Consider the following 14,458-nt stretch of genomic DNA (forward strand, 5'->3'; position numbering starts at 1 on the left):
TTTAAGGTGTTAATTAGTACTAAAAGTGATCGAATTGGTTAGTTCTTTGACTTTCTGCCCCTGTTGGCATACCAGACAACACTAACAGGATCAATTAGAATGTTTAGTTAATGATTTTTTATATAAATTTAAGTCTACATGACCTTATCTGTGACATAAAACATCATTTATAATTACAGTGTGTTGCAAATATGTAATCTTACTGTACCTACCCTCAAGGATACTCTTATAGGATGAGCACTTCCTGTAAAGCCGATTACTTTATTCTTTGCAGTAAGATGGCATGAGACTGGAGAATCCTGCCCCACCATCGAGGAAGGAAGAGTTGTTGTCACTGCACTTATGACGGTTGGCGTCGTTCGCAGGCGGCTCACTCGCACATGTTGATGGTTGCTATCTGTGAGAGCAGCATCCCTGTGCCTGAAATGATCAGAGCCTTTATGGAACGCACACGTGTGTGAAGAATCATGCAAGTTGGAGGACACATTAATAAGAATTTTGCAGCCACAGAAACACGTCACAGAAACGCTCACATTCGCAGTCCAGTGTAAATTGACATGCCAGGCTCAGAATCTTCATCTTTTGTTACACTTTGGTAGGATTTATAAAGTATTCATCTCCGTAGAATCTACCAAAAAGGTGGGAATGCGTATGGTTAGCAGGCCAAACACGTAGGCCGATGAATCAAGTCAAAATGAATCTTGCTACTTTATTATCCTGTGTGTTTTCTTGAACCAACTAGTTAAAGAAGTGATTATATCAGAAACTTGAATATGGCTTGAGTAATATTTAGCCGAAACTTGTTTAGCCAACTTGTTAAGTAAAGTAGAATCTCTAGCTAATATACATTTCCTTCTTGTTGCTTGTCCCTATAAATACACTAGCAGGGAAGCTTAAGCTCCAACAACCTTAAGCTTTGAACCCTTTTCTCTCCTTTTCCTACTTCACCTTCTAAAGGTCCAAACTTCCACTACGGTTCGATCCGGCGCTCATCGGCCTTTAAGTGAAATCTGCAGGCAACCAAGGGACTTCTGAACCAGGATTTCCATCATGGACAAGGTGACAAGATTGGCCTCAGAGAAAGGGGTGGTGCTATTCAGCAAGAGCTCATGCTGCATGTGTTATGCAGTCAAGATCCTGTTCCAAGAGCTTGGGGTGAGTCCTATTGTTCATGAGCTGGACCAAGACCCTGAAGGCTGGGAAATGGAGAAAGCCCTGATGAGGTTGGGGTACAATGGTCCTGTTCCAGTCATCTTCATTGGTGGAAAGCTGGTGGGTTCCACCAATGAAATCATGTCTCTGCATCTTAGTAGAGGGCTGATGCCTATGCTGAAACCTTATCAGACTCTGTGTTAAACAAACCCTTTTAAGTAAAACTTCAAATATCAAATTGAAAGAATAAAATTGGCTCAATAGAAGTACTGATCTCTAGTCATGAGCTGTGTGTTGTGTAGTCTGTATTGTAAGCCTTTCTATGTCTTATGTGCCTTTTATCTTTGGAATAGTTCTCTACCATGTATTCAGTTTCTATTTCTTAATGAAGTAAACTTAATATACTTTCATTTATGTCCTTTTAGTAGGGGTGAGCGTTCGATCGAGTCGAGTCAAAAGATTTTGAGTTATTCGAGTTAACGAGTCATATTTTATGATTTGAAGTTGATTTGAAATTTTTCTTAAGTCGAGTCGAGTCAAATTTTTGAATTTATGTTTAAATTTAGTTGTAAATATTTATGATATTGTTTAACTCCAATTTAAATGATTTTTATAACCATATACAATACATATACTTCTTCATATTTTTTATGTGATATACATATATCATACACAGTCGAGAACTCAAATCAAATTTGAAAATAAATACATTAATTATGAAAAATTTTAAGTTATTCGAATTGTATTTTATAACTTGATTTGAACTTAAAATTTTTTTGAGTCGAGTTTTGTTCACTCGTATATTTTAGCCTTCAACAGAATCTATATGCTTTTTATATATTTGAAAGACCATATCTTGCTTAATTAATGCTCATGTTCGAGTATATATCAAACATAATTATTATATTTTGACCTGAATTATAATTGATAATTAAATTAAATTTTATCATAATTCTAATGGTTAGAGAGATGTAATCATTTTTCTTGGGATCTCTGTAACTTTTGGAGTTTATGTTGTAGGGATGTTAGTGTTTTGTGATATCTGAGTTTTGGTATCTATATAGATTTTGGCATACATATGAAATCATGTATTTGTACTCTTTGTGTTCTCTACGTTTATAATTGATTATTGTTCATCTCGTCTATGAAAATAGAGAAGACTAAACCACGTTAAATACTATTAATACTTTATTTTAACCAAAGTTATTTTGTCAATGAGCTACGTAGCTTTGTTGACATGAACCAAAAGAATTTTATGTTGATTTTTGCAAAGAAATATTTTTTAATAAAACCGATAGTGCATTTACTTAGCCGTATATTAAGGCTGACTATGTGATAATTTCCCAAGAAAAATGCCATGCAAAGTCAACTTTAATTTAATGGTCCATCCACCGAAATGCACCACCTCAAAATGCCAAGAGAAACTGGTGACAAAAGTGATTGGCTTTTACATATAAATTCGCCGGTGATCAATCTTTCCATATTCGCATCCTAAGAACAATTCACAAAATGATCGTTATGAATGTGTATGAAAATTGTAATAGTTGTATAATAATTGTTTTATTTTTATAAAAAAGCGTTAGTTTTATTAAAAATATAAAATATTCAGAATTACAATGAAGATTTACAAGCATAATTGTATTAAATGTAAACTAAATTAAAATTAGGACATTTTCTTATGACCATTCGCACAAAAACTAGCCACCTAGATCATACAAAGACAAAAGAATGAAAAGGTTAAAAAACTTAATCAAAATGCTCAAACAAAATAAAGATACGAACTAATTTGACTGCATCGGCAAATGAATCACAAAAGGGGATAAAGCTATGAAAGATCATCGACAAATCGCAAATCTGAGTCAAACGACGTGAGAAAACTATCTATGAACGCAAAACGTGTATCCAAATCAATTCAAGGGTCAAAAAGCAGAGAATATCAGCATGATAACAAATAAACGTCATCTTAAAAAGTTGTGACGATGTCAAATCTAATATTGAGAAAAAAGATAAACGAAAATAACGGTCAAACGATCGAAAACTATCGAAAGACAAAGATAGATGTATCACAAAGACGTGATTATTCTTATTAAAAAAAATTAAAAACAAAGAAAAAGACAATCGACGATCGACGATCGACAATCAACGTCAAAATTAATACTGGCTAAACAAAAACAAAGAAAAAATTGATATTATAAATAAAAGAGAGAAGGGGAGAAAAAGTACCACTAGAGATTAGAGAGCGGCTATATAATAATTGGAGAAAATAATTTCAGTGACCGAAAATACCTTATAATATACGATTTTAACCAACTTTTTTTGGATTTGCCAAAATGACCAACAAAATCGCAACGCGAACTCTAATTTTTCAACTCAGTTTCCAAATTCGCAACGCGAATATCCAGATTCGCAACGCGATTTTAAAAAATGTGTTGCGATAGTTAAAATGTGTTGCGAGAGTTTGAAAAACATGTGTGTTGCGATAGTGAAAAATCCAAAATAAGTTTACATTTTAACTATTCAAAATTCACATGGAAGTTGAAACAATAAAGAATGTGTTGCGATAGTATAAAAGATTCTCAAGTCATTTGTAAGATCTTAGTTTGAAACAATAAAGAATGTGTTGCGATAGTGTAATAGATTCCCAAGTGTTGGCAATGTTCAATCCCACATAGTATTGGAAATACTATTGGGAATGGGTATTTAAGGCTTGGATTTCCCACTTCCTTGTTGAGTGGAAGAGAACAAGGGAGACTCTCGCGCATCGTCGCCGCCGCCGCCGCCGTCCCATCTCAGGTCGGGTCGGGTCGGGGTCGTCGACACGTCCGCGCGAATACTATCTTTTTAGAGAAATTTCTTAAGAAACAAATGCAATACCACCAGTCGTTGCGATTTTTAATCGCAACGCGAACTTGGACTATCGCAACGAATTTAGAAAATCGCAACGTGAATTTGGACTAACGTAAATTTGAAAAATCGCAACGAATTTGAAAAATCGCAACGCGAACTTGGACTATCGCAAAATCACGTTGTGAATTTAGAAACTGAGTTGAAAAATTATAGTTCGCGTTACGATTTTATTGGTCATTTTGGCAAATCAAAAAAAAATTGATTAAAATAATATATTATAAGATATTTTCGATCACTGAAATTATTTTCTCTAATAATTGTTATAATAATCGAAAAGAGAATGACTAATAAAACAAACAAGATAAAAAAAAAAGATTGAAAAGTGAAAAATTCTAAAATAAAAAAATTACGGATGAAGAGAAGAAATTATTACAAATCATCATTGTATTGTGAGTTTGTCATCAATGGAACTTCAGCTTAATCATGGTGGCGGATGTACGTACCCATCCTCGAACTCGAATTTTTTTATGTTAGTTTTTTATTTTACTTAAGGTATTCATCTTGAAATTTTATTTGTCTTCATACAAAAAAATTTTTTACTATTAATATACATTTGTCCACGCTGAAAAATATTTCTAGATCTGTTACTGTCTAACCATGTTAAATACTTTTTTGCATTCTAATCCTTTCCTTTGTGTTATGTTGCACCGCATGCAGAAAATATCAAGGAGGACGTGAAGAAGCTGATTTCATGCCGATCTGCCATTTTGTAATGATCCAATTGGATCCAAAAAAAAATATGCTGTAGAGAGAGAGCAATAGAAAATAGGTTGAAAAGAATAATCTTATTCTACATCTTTAGCACATAACAGCAGCACATATATGCACAGATATAGCAATCTGTTTAGCAATAATATCTGAAATTCAAACAAGAGATAAGTGAGCAGATAAAATTGTTAAAGAATAGGAAAAATCCCAACAACAAGGTTACGTTTGTTGACCAGTCTTACCATGTGCATGCTATGAGATTTTACAAGTTATGGAAGAGGTTAAAGTAAAGTGCAAGTCCCTGTATTATAGCATGGAATGCATTTTGGTCCTTGGGTTTTTAATTTGAGCTGACAATAGCTGTACAAAACAGTCATTTTATAGTAGCCGAAGAGAAAATTGTGGGTTATAGGGTGGATTTAGAGTGGCTTGGTTAGTTTGTTTCACTGAAAACGTTTTTCGAAAAATATTTTTTTGTAAAATGAATTATATTTTCTAAAAAATATTTTTTGAAAAACGTTTTACGATATGTTTAAACCCTTTTTTTACTAGTTGATGAATTTTTTAAAAATTATTTATTACAAATATTAAATATAATAAATAATATTATTTATCATAAAACTTAATATTATTATTTTTAAAATATTAAACAATTTATTTATTATTAAAATATTATTTTTATAGTTTTATTAATAAAAAAATTAATATTGGTATATTTTTTTGAAATAAAAATATTATAAATTATATTAACTATTTATTAAATTAATAGTGTTATATTATATTTCAAAAATATTAATTAATATATTAATTAATATATTTATTAAAATATTATTAGATTATTATATAATAATTTAATAATATTATTTCTATGAATTTAATAAATAATATAAATTTAATTAATAATTTATTATATATTATTAAAATAAAAATATAATATCTTATATTATTATAATATAATTGATTATTTTATTATAATATTAAAAATATAATATTATATTATTAGAAATATAAATAAATATATTTTAAATATTTTAATAATTAATATTTTGATTAAAATAATATTAAAATATTTATGAATATTAAATTCATGAAATAAAATTATTTTAAGTATTTATTCTTTGAAGTGAAAAGTTCAAAAAAAATGATTTACAGAAAATCAGACCGTAAGTCATTTTCCATAAAACACAGAGAAAATTTTGTTGATCATAAAAATATTTTACGTTGATCAACTAATTTTCCTCCAATTAAACACTAAAAAATAAAGAAAATGTTTTATGCAAAATGTTTTTCCTCAAACAAACGTAACATTAATTCATTAACAGTTTGAGTTTTTAAAACTGTAACGAGATCATTGAAATTGATGTCTTTTACAAATGATAGACTACTTAAATTAATACAAGTCAGCCTAGTATCTACTAGGTGTTACGTAAAAGTCAAGAGAAAAGTCAGTGGGAGCACAGTGCTACCTTAGATGATATAATTATGGATGAATAAAACTCGATTAGAATTGATTTCGAGTTATAATTTTATAAACTCGACTCTGCTCGAAAAAATTTGAAGTTCATATCGAATTGTGGAATGCAACTCGAATAACTCGAAATTTTTAGTAATTAGTGAATTTATTTTTAAGTTGGAATAAAGTCATTGGACTTTGTATAATATGTGTACATCGCATATTAAAAAAAAAAATGAAGATATATATATTTGTATTGTATATATGTTTATAGAAAGTTATTTAATTTGAAATCAAATAATATTATAATATTATAAATAGAGACTCGAAAAAATTGATTCGACTTGAATTCTATAAATTCGACTCAACTCGAAAAAATTTCAAATCAACTCTGAGTTGTAAAATAAGACTCATCAATTCGAATAATTCAAAAAAAAATTACTTTACTTGATTCTATTAAACGCTCACCCTTAATGATAACTCAGTCATAAAATGATAAGATATGTGATTTAAAGCCTCGTGGTGTGGTGTGGTGTTGTTCCTTCCAACCTCCACGCTGGTAAGGTTTATACTAGTCGTTGCTACATTGTTGTTGTCAACAATTATGGATCTATATATTTAGAAATAGGATTTAAAAATTTAATATTTTTTATTAAATTTAATGGGTTTGTATTAATAGGGATTAATTCAAGTGATAAGCAGTTTGATATCGGGATTACTAATTTATTATACTTCTTCAATGTATTTTTTGCATTGTTTTGAAAACCGGACCGGCCGGTTAAATCGGGAACTGTTGTTTAGTCCAGTTCAAATTAAACCGGTTGAACCGCTACTAGTGAACGGGCCAGAACCATTAAACCGCTTGAACCGGACCAGTTGAAAACCGGAAAAAACCAGGAAAAATCGGAAAAAAATGGCCAATTTTTTTTTTAAATTAAACCAAACGACGTCGTTTGTTAAACGAGCAAAGTCGAACTCGAGTATTGCTGAACTCGACTCACACTTTAAAAGTAAGCTCAACTCGACTCAAACTCACGAACTAAAAATTATCAAGTTCAACTCGAACTCGAAATATAATATTGAAACTTGAATTCGAAAAGGCTTGAACTCAAAAAAAATTTAGAAGCTCGATTAAAACCTAAAATTAGAACTTGATTGAAGTGAAAGAATAGTTCACTTTATGTTCACCAAAAGGCTCTATGATTTTGAATGTCAAACTACCTCTATTATTTATAAAAGTTAGTTAGGATGCTCTTCTATGTTTCTTAGCTATGTGAAATTGTTTTGTTCTTATATTTTTACTCTTTAGACTTTTGGGATGTTATTCTATGTTTCTTAGCCATGTTAGATTGTTTTTTTAAAAAAATTGGAAAAAAAATTAAACCAAACAATATCATTTTGTTATGATTTTTTTAGCCCCAAATTTATTTTTTAATTATAGTTATATAATTATATTTATTATTTAATATGTTTTACCTTAAATATTATGTTGTAGTTAATTTGAATCATTTTGTTTCACTTGATTTTATGGTTTTTAACTCATATATGTTATGACTTGCTTTGAATATGACTTGTGATATACAAAATTATTTTTTATTAAATATTTTTGGTATTTTTATTTAATTTTTTAAATAATTATGACGTATTCCGATTCTTCCAACCGGTCAAAATGATTCGATCGGTTAAACCAATAAACTGATAACATGACCGGTTCGCTAACCGATCCGATTCTGAAAATCATGATTTTTCGTCCCCTGTAAAGCAACAGCATCCTCATCCGCTCATGCATCACTGTAGAACTCACCTTATTTGGAGAAATAATTTGACGGGTGTACTTCAAGCATTATTCAAGTGTTTTTGTCGGTTAGTGTGAGTCACGAGTTGTATGGCTGAAATTATATGATTTTTCTTTTCTAATCAAACTTTCTAGCATGCTTATGTAATCCATACACATGACCTTTTCTTGTCTTCTTTTGAATTGACGAGTCAACAAATAAGCTTACTCCAACAGCAATTTCTCGTGAATTTAGGGATGATCATCTCAGCCACGGCTTTGATTTTATTCGATCGGATTTGATTTTTTTTAAGAAATAGTTTTGAGTTTGATCGGATCACATTTTTTTAATAAGAAAAGTCGGGTAAAATTAGGTTTAACGTGGATGATGAAAATATCGACCTGACTCGAGGATAATAATATAATTTTTTTAAAATTTTAATTATTTTTAATTAAGTATTTAATTTATATTAGATTATGTTAGGTCGAATTTATACTTTAAAAAAAATTTAATTATTTTTTGAGTCGAGTCAGGTCGGATGTAAGATATAAATTTTTTTGGTCAGTTCAAATTATAGTGTATATTTTTAGGTCCGGTAGAATCGCAAAAAAAAACTCGGCTAGAGGTGGAACACAATGGGGCATGGCCCCCAAAAAATTGAAAAATTATAATTTTAACCCTTAAATTTTCAAAAAGTTTAACTTCGCCCCCACAAATTTTTACAATTTTAGATTAAGCTTTAATTTTTTTTGAATGTCTTTAATTAAATTTTTCTCATAATTTTAAAAAATTCTCATTAAGTCTCTTAGATTTTCAATAAATTTAGATAGACCCAATTTTTTGGGGAAAATTGTAAATTGAATCCTTTAAAATTTTTAATTTCAATCTCTAAACTTTTAAAAAATTTAAGTTAACTTCCTCAATATCTATCACCAAATTCCGCCACTAAAACAAACCTAACTCGACCCGTTGACATCACTACTTGCGATCCATCGTGAATTTCATTGTCTCAATCATGTCATAATAAAACCACCCATTTTGTTTAAGTCCATGACAAGGCTAATGGACTAAAATCGAATGGGAGTTAACGGTTAAGAGACTAAAATCGAATGAAAGTTAAAGATCAAGGGGCTAAAATCGAATAGATCAATAATGTTAGAGACTATAATCGAACAAATCGATAAAGGATAGACCATTCCCCCCTTAATTTTTAAATTTGTGATCAAAGTTAGTCAAACCAAAAACATAAGGGACTATCTCCACATTTTATCCAAAGAAAAAATATCAGCCAACTCATTTAAACACAACTTGGGAACCAAGAAAAATGATTAGAATCCCTCTCTCTGTTCCCACCATTTCATTTCTTCACTCAAAGCAAACCACCCAGAACTTGGCGCCATCTCTCAATTCTATATTATTCTCTTCGCTCCCAGACAAACTCCTTCCTTTTATATAACCCAGAAAAAAAAAAAAAACAAAAAAGGACTGGTCTACCAGTTACACATGACTGATCAGGAAATTAACCAGAAACAGAGGAGACTCTGTGATTATTGCAATGAATCCACGGCTCTTTTATATTGCAGAGCTGACTCGGCCAAGCTATGTTTTTCGTGCGACAGGGAAGTTCACTCAGCCAACCAGCTATTCACAAGGCACGCTCGGTCACAGCTCTGTGACGCCTGCGATGATTCCCCCGCTTCCATCTTTTGCGAAACGGATCAATCTGTTTTCTGCTCGAATTGCGATTGGGAAAGGGAAAGCCACAAGTTTCCCTCGTCTTCGTTGCACAAGAGGAGGCCCATAGAAGGGTTTACTGGGTGTCCTTCGGTGACTGAGCTGGTGAGTTTCGTTGGGGTTGATGATTTGGGTGATAAAGCTCCGATTTTGAGTGAAAGGGAAGGTGGCCATGGTGAGGACGATGGGTGGTTGGATTTGTCAAGCTGGGAAACTCCGGTGGTTTCTAGCTTTGATGATTTGCTTGTTTCGAGTGATTTTGATCATGGGTTTAAGCCGACGGATGTTCTTCCTTTGCCCAAGGTAGGTATCAAGTTGGAACTTTTCATCCTCTTGCATTTATGGCGGGTTTATGGTGGTTGGCTAGGACGTGTAACGTGTTAGAGAAGTTAAAAGTTGTACCTTTTTCTTGTGAAGAGTTATTGAATTGTTGTTTGTAAACTGGATGAATTTTGGAAGTTTGGGGTTCTGATCAAATTGTTCGTTTGCAAAATGAAACCCGTGAGGGTTCTGGTATTTTATGGTACATGAACTTATTTTTTTTATTGAACTTTTCACGATCAAATTAAGTTAGACAACTTGATTTATTGAGGTTTTACTGCTGTGGTTGTAGGGTAATTACAACAAAGAAGATTTGAGATGAACTGTTTGCCTTTAGCTACAAATTTCTTAGCCTTTGCTTGCACTTTTTTGTTCCGGGGAATTGAGGCTTCATGTTCATGATGTTATGTATTTGATTGAATTCACTATTGTTTGCTAACATATAACACGGATCCATGTACTGTTTTTGAATCAGAATCGTAATGCTTCTTGTGGACAACACAAGGTGGAGGTAATTCATCAGCTGCGTGAACTGGCGAAGTCGGAACCTACCCTCGGCTTTGGAAAGACTGTTCTCGAAGCCATTGATGGGTTCCAGCCACGGATGCCTGATGCTGATAATTTGCAGCCAGGAACCGTGCATACAAGTTTCAAAAACGATACAAATCCAATTTTGCTTCCTGCTTACGAGGTATGCATTTCCTTTTTGTAGTTATCTCCAACAGCTTTTGTATTTCCTTGATTGCAGTCCTTTTCTCAATATGTAACGTTCCCCATACCGAACACTGAGTTCGTATGGGATACCGATTGATAGATGAACCACCTTTTCTGTTTCTAGATATTCGATATAATTCTGGAAACGAAAGGTACAGATTGGCTATGGAGAAAATAGTATAGCTTACACTTTATGTTGATGATAGATTACATCATTTGATTTGCTTTCACTATCTGCCTTCCAATGGATTTGTTTGGTATTTAGGGAGCATCTTAAAATATGAACTTTGGCTTGTTTACCTGAATTAGGGTACTGATCGTTTTTCCCTTCATGCAGTCGAGTGCACTACGGTGCTTCAATGACAATGTCGAGACAACCAGTCAAGTATTTGTGCCTATTTCCCAACTAATAGACCATACTGAGGAAACTGCTGTGGTTCCTGATAAACATCCAGGTTCTAGCAAGACAACACCTTTGAGTGATAGTCTTGAAAACCAACTACAACTTCAAAACGATGCCGGAACCACGTCAGCTCTTCCAAAGGTTGCTGTTCACGAGTTAAATAGCCAGGAGAGAGAGACTGCAATCTCACGTTACAAGGAGAAAAGGAAAACAAGGAGGTATTGCTTCACTCTGTCTCGTATTTGACATCTTCAATCTATATTGTTAACTCAAACAACCCATTCCATGGTTTTCTTGAAGTTGACGAAGCATTCTGCTACTGCAGTAGAACACATGCCTGTATAATCTAACTGTCGAAATTCTAATCTGCTTTTAATCTTTTAGTAGATCAACTTGTTCTTTCGTCTGCATTTTGTTCTGTAATGTTTCTTTGAATCGTGACAGGTTTGGCAAGCACATCAGGTATGAATCAAGAAAGGTTAGAGCTGATAGCAGGACAAGAATTAAGGGACGTTTCGCAAAGATAGAGCGATGAGACACTGGTAAACAACTTTGAGACTGGAATTGATTTGTATTCTTGGTTCTTTAGAAGCTAAATCATAGTAAGATACAGATTTATTGTAAAATTCTATGATTTATGCAAATAGTGTTTAGCTTTTATACCCATTATATTGATTTCTAATACCTTATATGATCCATGCCTGAAAATTAGATAAAGCTTCACATCAATACATCATATATAGGTTATTTGGTTTATTCCGTTTTGTCCTCTCTTTTTGTTAGAAAATTTCTGGTTTTTCCGTGTAGGGTTAGGCATTCCGATCCAATCACCATTTTTTAACTTTCAAGGTCATAGTTTCTGCAGAAAGTCTAAGAAAAAGCACCCTGAACTTCAAATTTGGAGGTTTTAGACTTGTTTTCTAACCGTTCTTTCTACATTACAGATTGTCAAATACTACTTGGAATCTTGGGAACTTTTTTCAATAATGTTCATGCAAATAAAACAATGGTTGGTGAAACTTACGCGTCCTGTATTCATAATATTTCAGTCTCACCTTGTAATGAGACCCACCAACCAGCATGGTTACAGATTTAACAACCAGCAGACCTACTTTTTGTTTGGGATACTAATATTTATGACCCTCCATCACCTTCTCAACTCCCATCTACCTCAATATGACAATATCTTCTGAAGATCGAGAATGGAAAGTGCCGCAAGCCAAAAGAAAACCAACCACCCCACCAACGACATGGTTATAGAAGCCGACATTCATTCGTTGACAAATGCTGCCAAAAAATAGCAGACCTTCATCCAATGCTCATGCGAGTTACCATATTGGCATCCCTACAGCTATCGCTGCCCCACTAGCGGAGAACAGTAATACCTTTATGGTGATGTCGTGGAATGGCAAGAACGATTGCTGTCTTTGGAAGTCCGGACTGCCTTTGAGGATACCTGTGATGCTGCTGAATCAAGTTGGTTTTATCACAGTGAAACTATTATGGTATATTCAGTGACTAGCCACATTGGAGGAAGAGGTAGCCATGCTTTCAAGTAGGTTGTATGTATATAACAAAGACTGAAAATTACTTCCATAATCTTTTTTCTCACTTTTACATGGTGGAGATTGTACATATACTGTCGTGCACTCGCATAAGAATCCTGAATCCGTAACTGTTTCGAATGATCAATATTTTCATGTAGTGTGGGCTACCGCCAATGATTCGGCTATAGAATTAAGATTGTGTAGTCCATGGTTCATCCACAAGAAACCTGATACATTTATATCACTATCATATTCTGAACACAACTCGACTGAAGCTTTTTCTATGCTGAGTAGTGCCAACATTCAAGAACACAGGTTACCCTATATGAACTAGAAAACAAAATTCCCCAACACAGCTACCTTGGGAAGCAAGTAAACCACTGACCAAACAAAATGATCCAGGACCTTCTCGTGCTACACGCCTGGCGACGACTATAGCTCGCCGAGGAGGTGGTGGGATGCAAAAAACCGCCAGGTCGAGAGTGATAACCATGACCATGAGAAGTCGCATGATATCCGAACTGTTGCCTGTCTTAAGTATTAATAACTCATTCAATAGTCTCGATAATAAAAAAATATTATGTTTTAAGAATATTTAAACTTGAACAGTTACGTCTGTAAGATATTTATTATCAATATATTAAAAAAATACTAAATAAATATTACTACTCTATGGCATCACCTAATCTAATTTTTTTTCTTCAAAACAACAAAAATGAAATTGAGACTGTAACACCCATAATCTGTATACGTCTCGAAATACGAGTTATAGATGTCACGTCAAACATTCCTACTATCTTTGAACTGAAACTCTTAAAATGTTGATCCATTTTAAAAGCTCATATTAATAAATTATATATGTCTCGATAGTCAAGTAATATCGTAAAATAAAATCTATCATTAAAATCAAAACTAATTTTAGACAATAATTAGGCAATGTAGTGTTGTTTCGCAACACTTATGAAACTGTCTAAATGTCACTGACTTTAAAATCATTGGGTTTTTCCTCTTTAAAACATTTTATGATATAATACTATTCGATCATATTATCATATATAATTATGCTAAATAAAATAAAGCAGGCTTACTTTATTATTACAGACCATTTTAAATAGAAATCAATAAGAGCTACCAAACATATAATTTATACATGCCTCTAAAAATTAAATTAATACTTGAGATGTCTTACTGATACGGTAAGTAGGTTAATTACCACAGAGATGCATTAGAGGCTCCTCACTTCACGTCCTTTCCTTTATCTTTATAATTTAGGCAGTCTACTGATCGTGAAGTTGCTCTCATGATTCTCATGGCTTACCTCTCATATATGATGGCTGAAGTATTCTTTTTTATGACTGTGTGCCTAAAGATCTATCTTTCTAATATTCAGGTGCTGTTTTTACATTGCTCCTTGTTTTCTCTGATAATGATTTTGCTTTTCAGTTGTTCAGTTTGAGCAGTATTCTTACAGTGTTCTTTTGTGGCATTGTTATGTCACACTACACCTGGCATAATGTGACTGAGTTTAGTCCCCACATGTTGAAAAGCTTTTCTGTTTGTAATTGTCTTTCTTTCCCTTTCCTTTTTTAAGGCATTCTTTATCAAAGCCAGATAGACACGTTTTTACATTCTTGTGCTGATTATTGATCATTGCAGGCATGCTTTTGCCACATTATCATTCATATCAGAGATTTTCATCTTCCTATATGTTGGTATGAATGCTTTGGATATAGAGAAGTGGAAT

At 32.7% G+C, this 14,458-nt stretch overlaps 2 protein-coding genes across 2 annotated transcripts; both read left to right on the top strand.

Annotated features, from left to right (window-relative positions):
- The first annotated feature begins 920 nt into the window (after positions 1-920).
- On the top strand, positions 921-1,556 carry LOC120152066 (monothiol glutaredoxin-S11-like). The gene has a single exon (XM_039164361.1). It carries the CDS (start codon positions 1,051-1,053, stop codon positions 1,354-1,356), a length of 306 nt encoding a protein of 101 aa, XP_039020292.1. The 5' UTR covers positions 921-1,050; the 3' UTR covers positions 1,357-1,556.
- A 7,832-nt stretch (positions 1,557-9,388) lies between these two features.
- Positions 9,389-12,266, top strand: LOC120152018 (zinc finger protein CONSTANS-LIKE 13-like). The gene is made up of 5 exons (XM_039164320.1): positions 9,389-10,032; positions 10,526-10,741; positions 11,102-11,385; positions 11,612-11,709; positions 12,112-12,266. Exons 1-4 carry the CDS (start codon positions 9,499-9,501, stop codon positions 11,700-11,702), a joined length of 1,125 nt encoding a protein of 374 aa, XP_039020251.1. The 5' UTR covers positions 9,389-9,498; the 3' UTR covers positions 11,703-11,709; positions 12,112-12,266.
- The last annotated feature ends 2,192 nt before the right edge of the window (positions 12,267-14,458 follow it).

Source organism: Hibiscus syriacus, unplaced genomic scaffold, assembly GCF_006381635.1.
Source record: "Hibiscus syriacus cultivar Baekdansim isolate YM2019G1 unplaced genomic scaffold, ASM638163v2 tig00111084_pilon, whole genome shotgun sequence".
Classification (NCBI taxonomy): domain Eukaryota; kingdom Viridiplantae; phylum Streptophyta; class Magnoliopsida; order Malvales; family Malvaceae; genus Hibiscus; species Hibiscus syriacus.

Excerpts from the sequence above, each read along its gene's own strand:
- LOC120152066 (XM_039164361.1), top strand. The coding sequence starts at position 1,051 with ATGGACAAGGTGACAAGATTGGCCTCAGAGAAAGGGGTGGTGCTATTC.
- LOC120152018 (XM_039164320.1), top strand. The coding sequence starts at position 9,499 with ATGACTGATCAGGAAATTAACCAGAAACAGAGGAGACTCTGTGATTAT. Across the intron at positions 10,742-11,101 it reads TTTTGCTTCCTGCTTACGAG|TCGAGTGCACTACGGTGCTT; the intron begins GTATGCATTTCC and ends CCCTTCATGCAG. Across the intron at positions 11,386-11,611 it reads GAGAAAAGGAAAACAAGGAG|GTTTGGCAAGCACATCAGGT; the intron begins GTATTGCTTCAC and ends GAATCGTGACAG.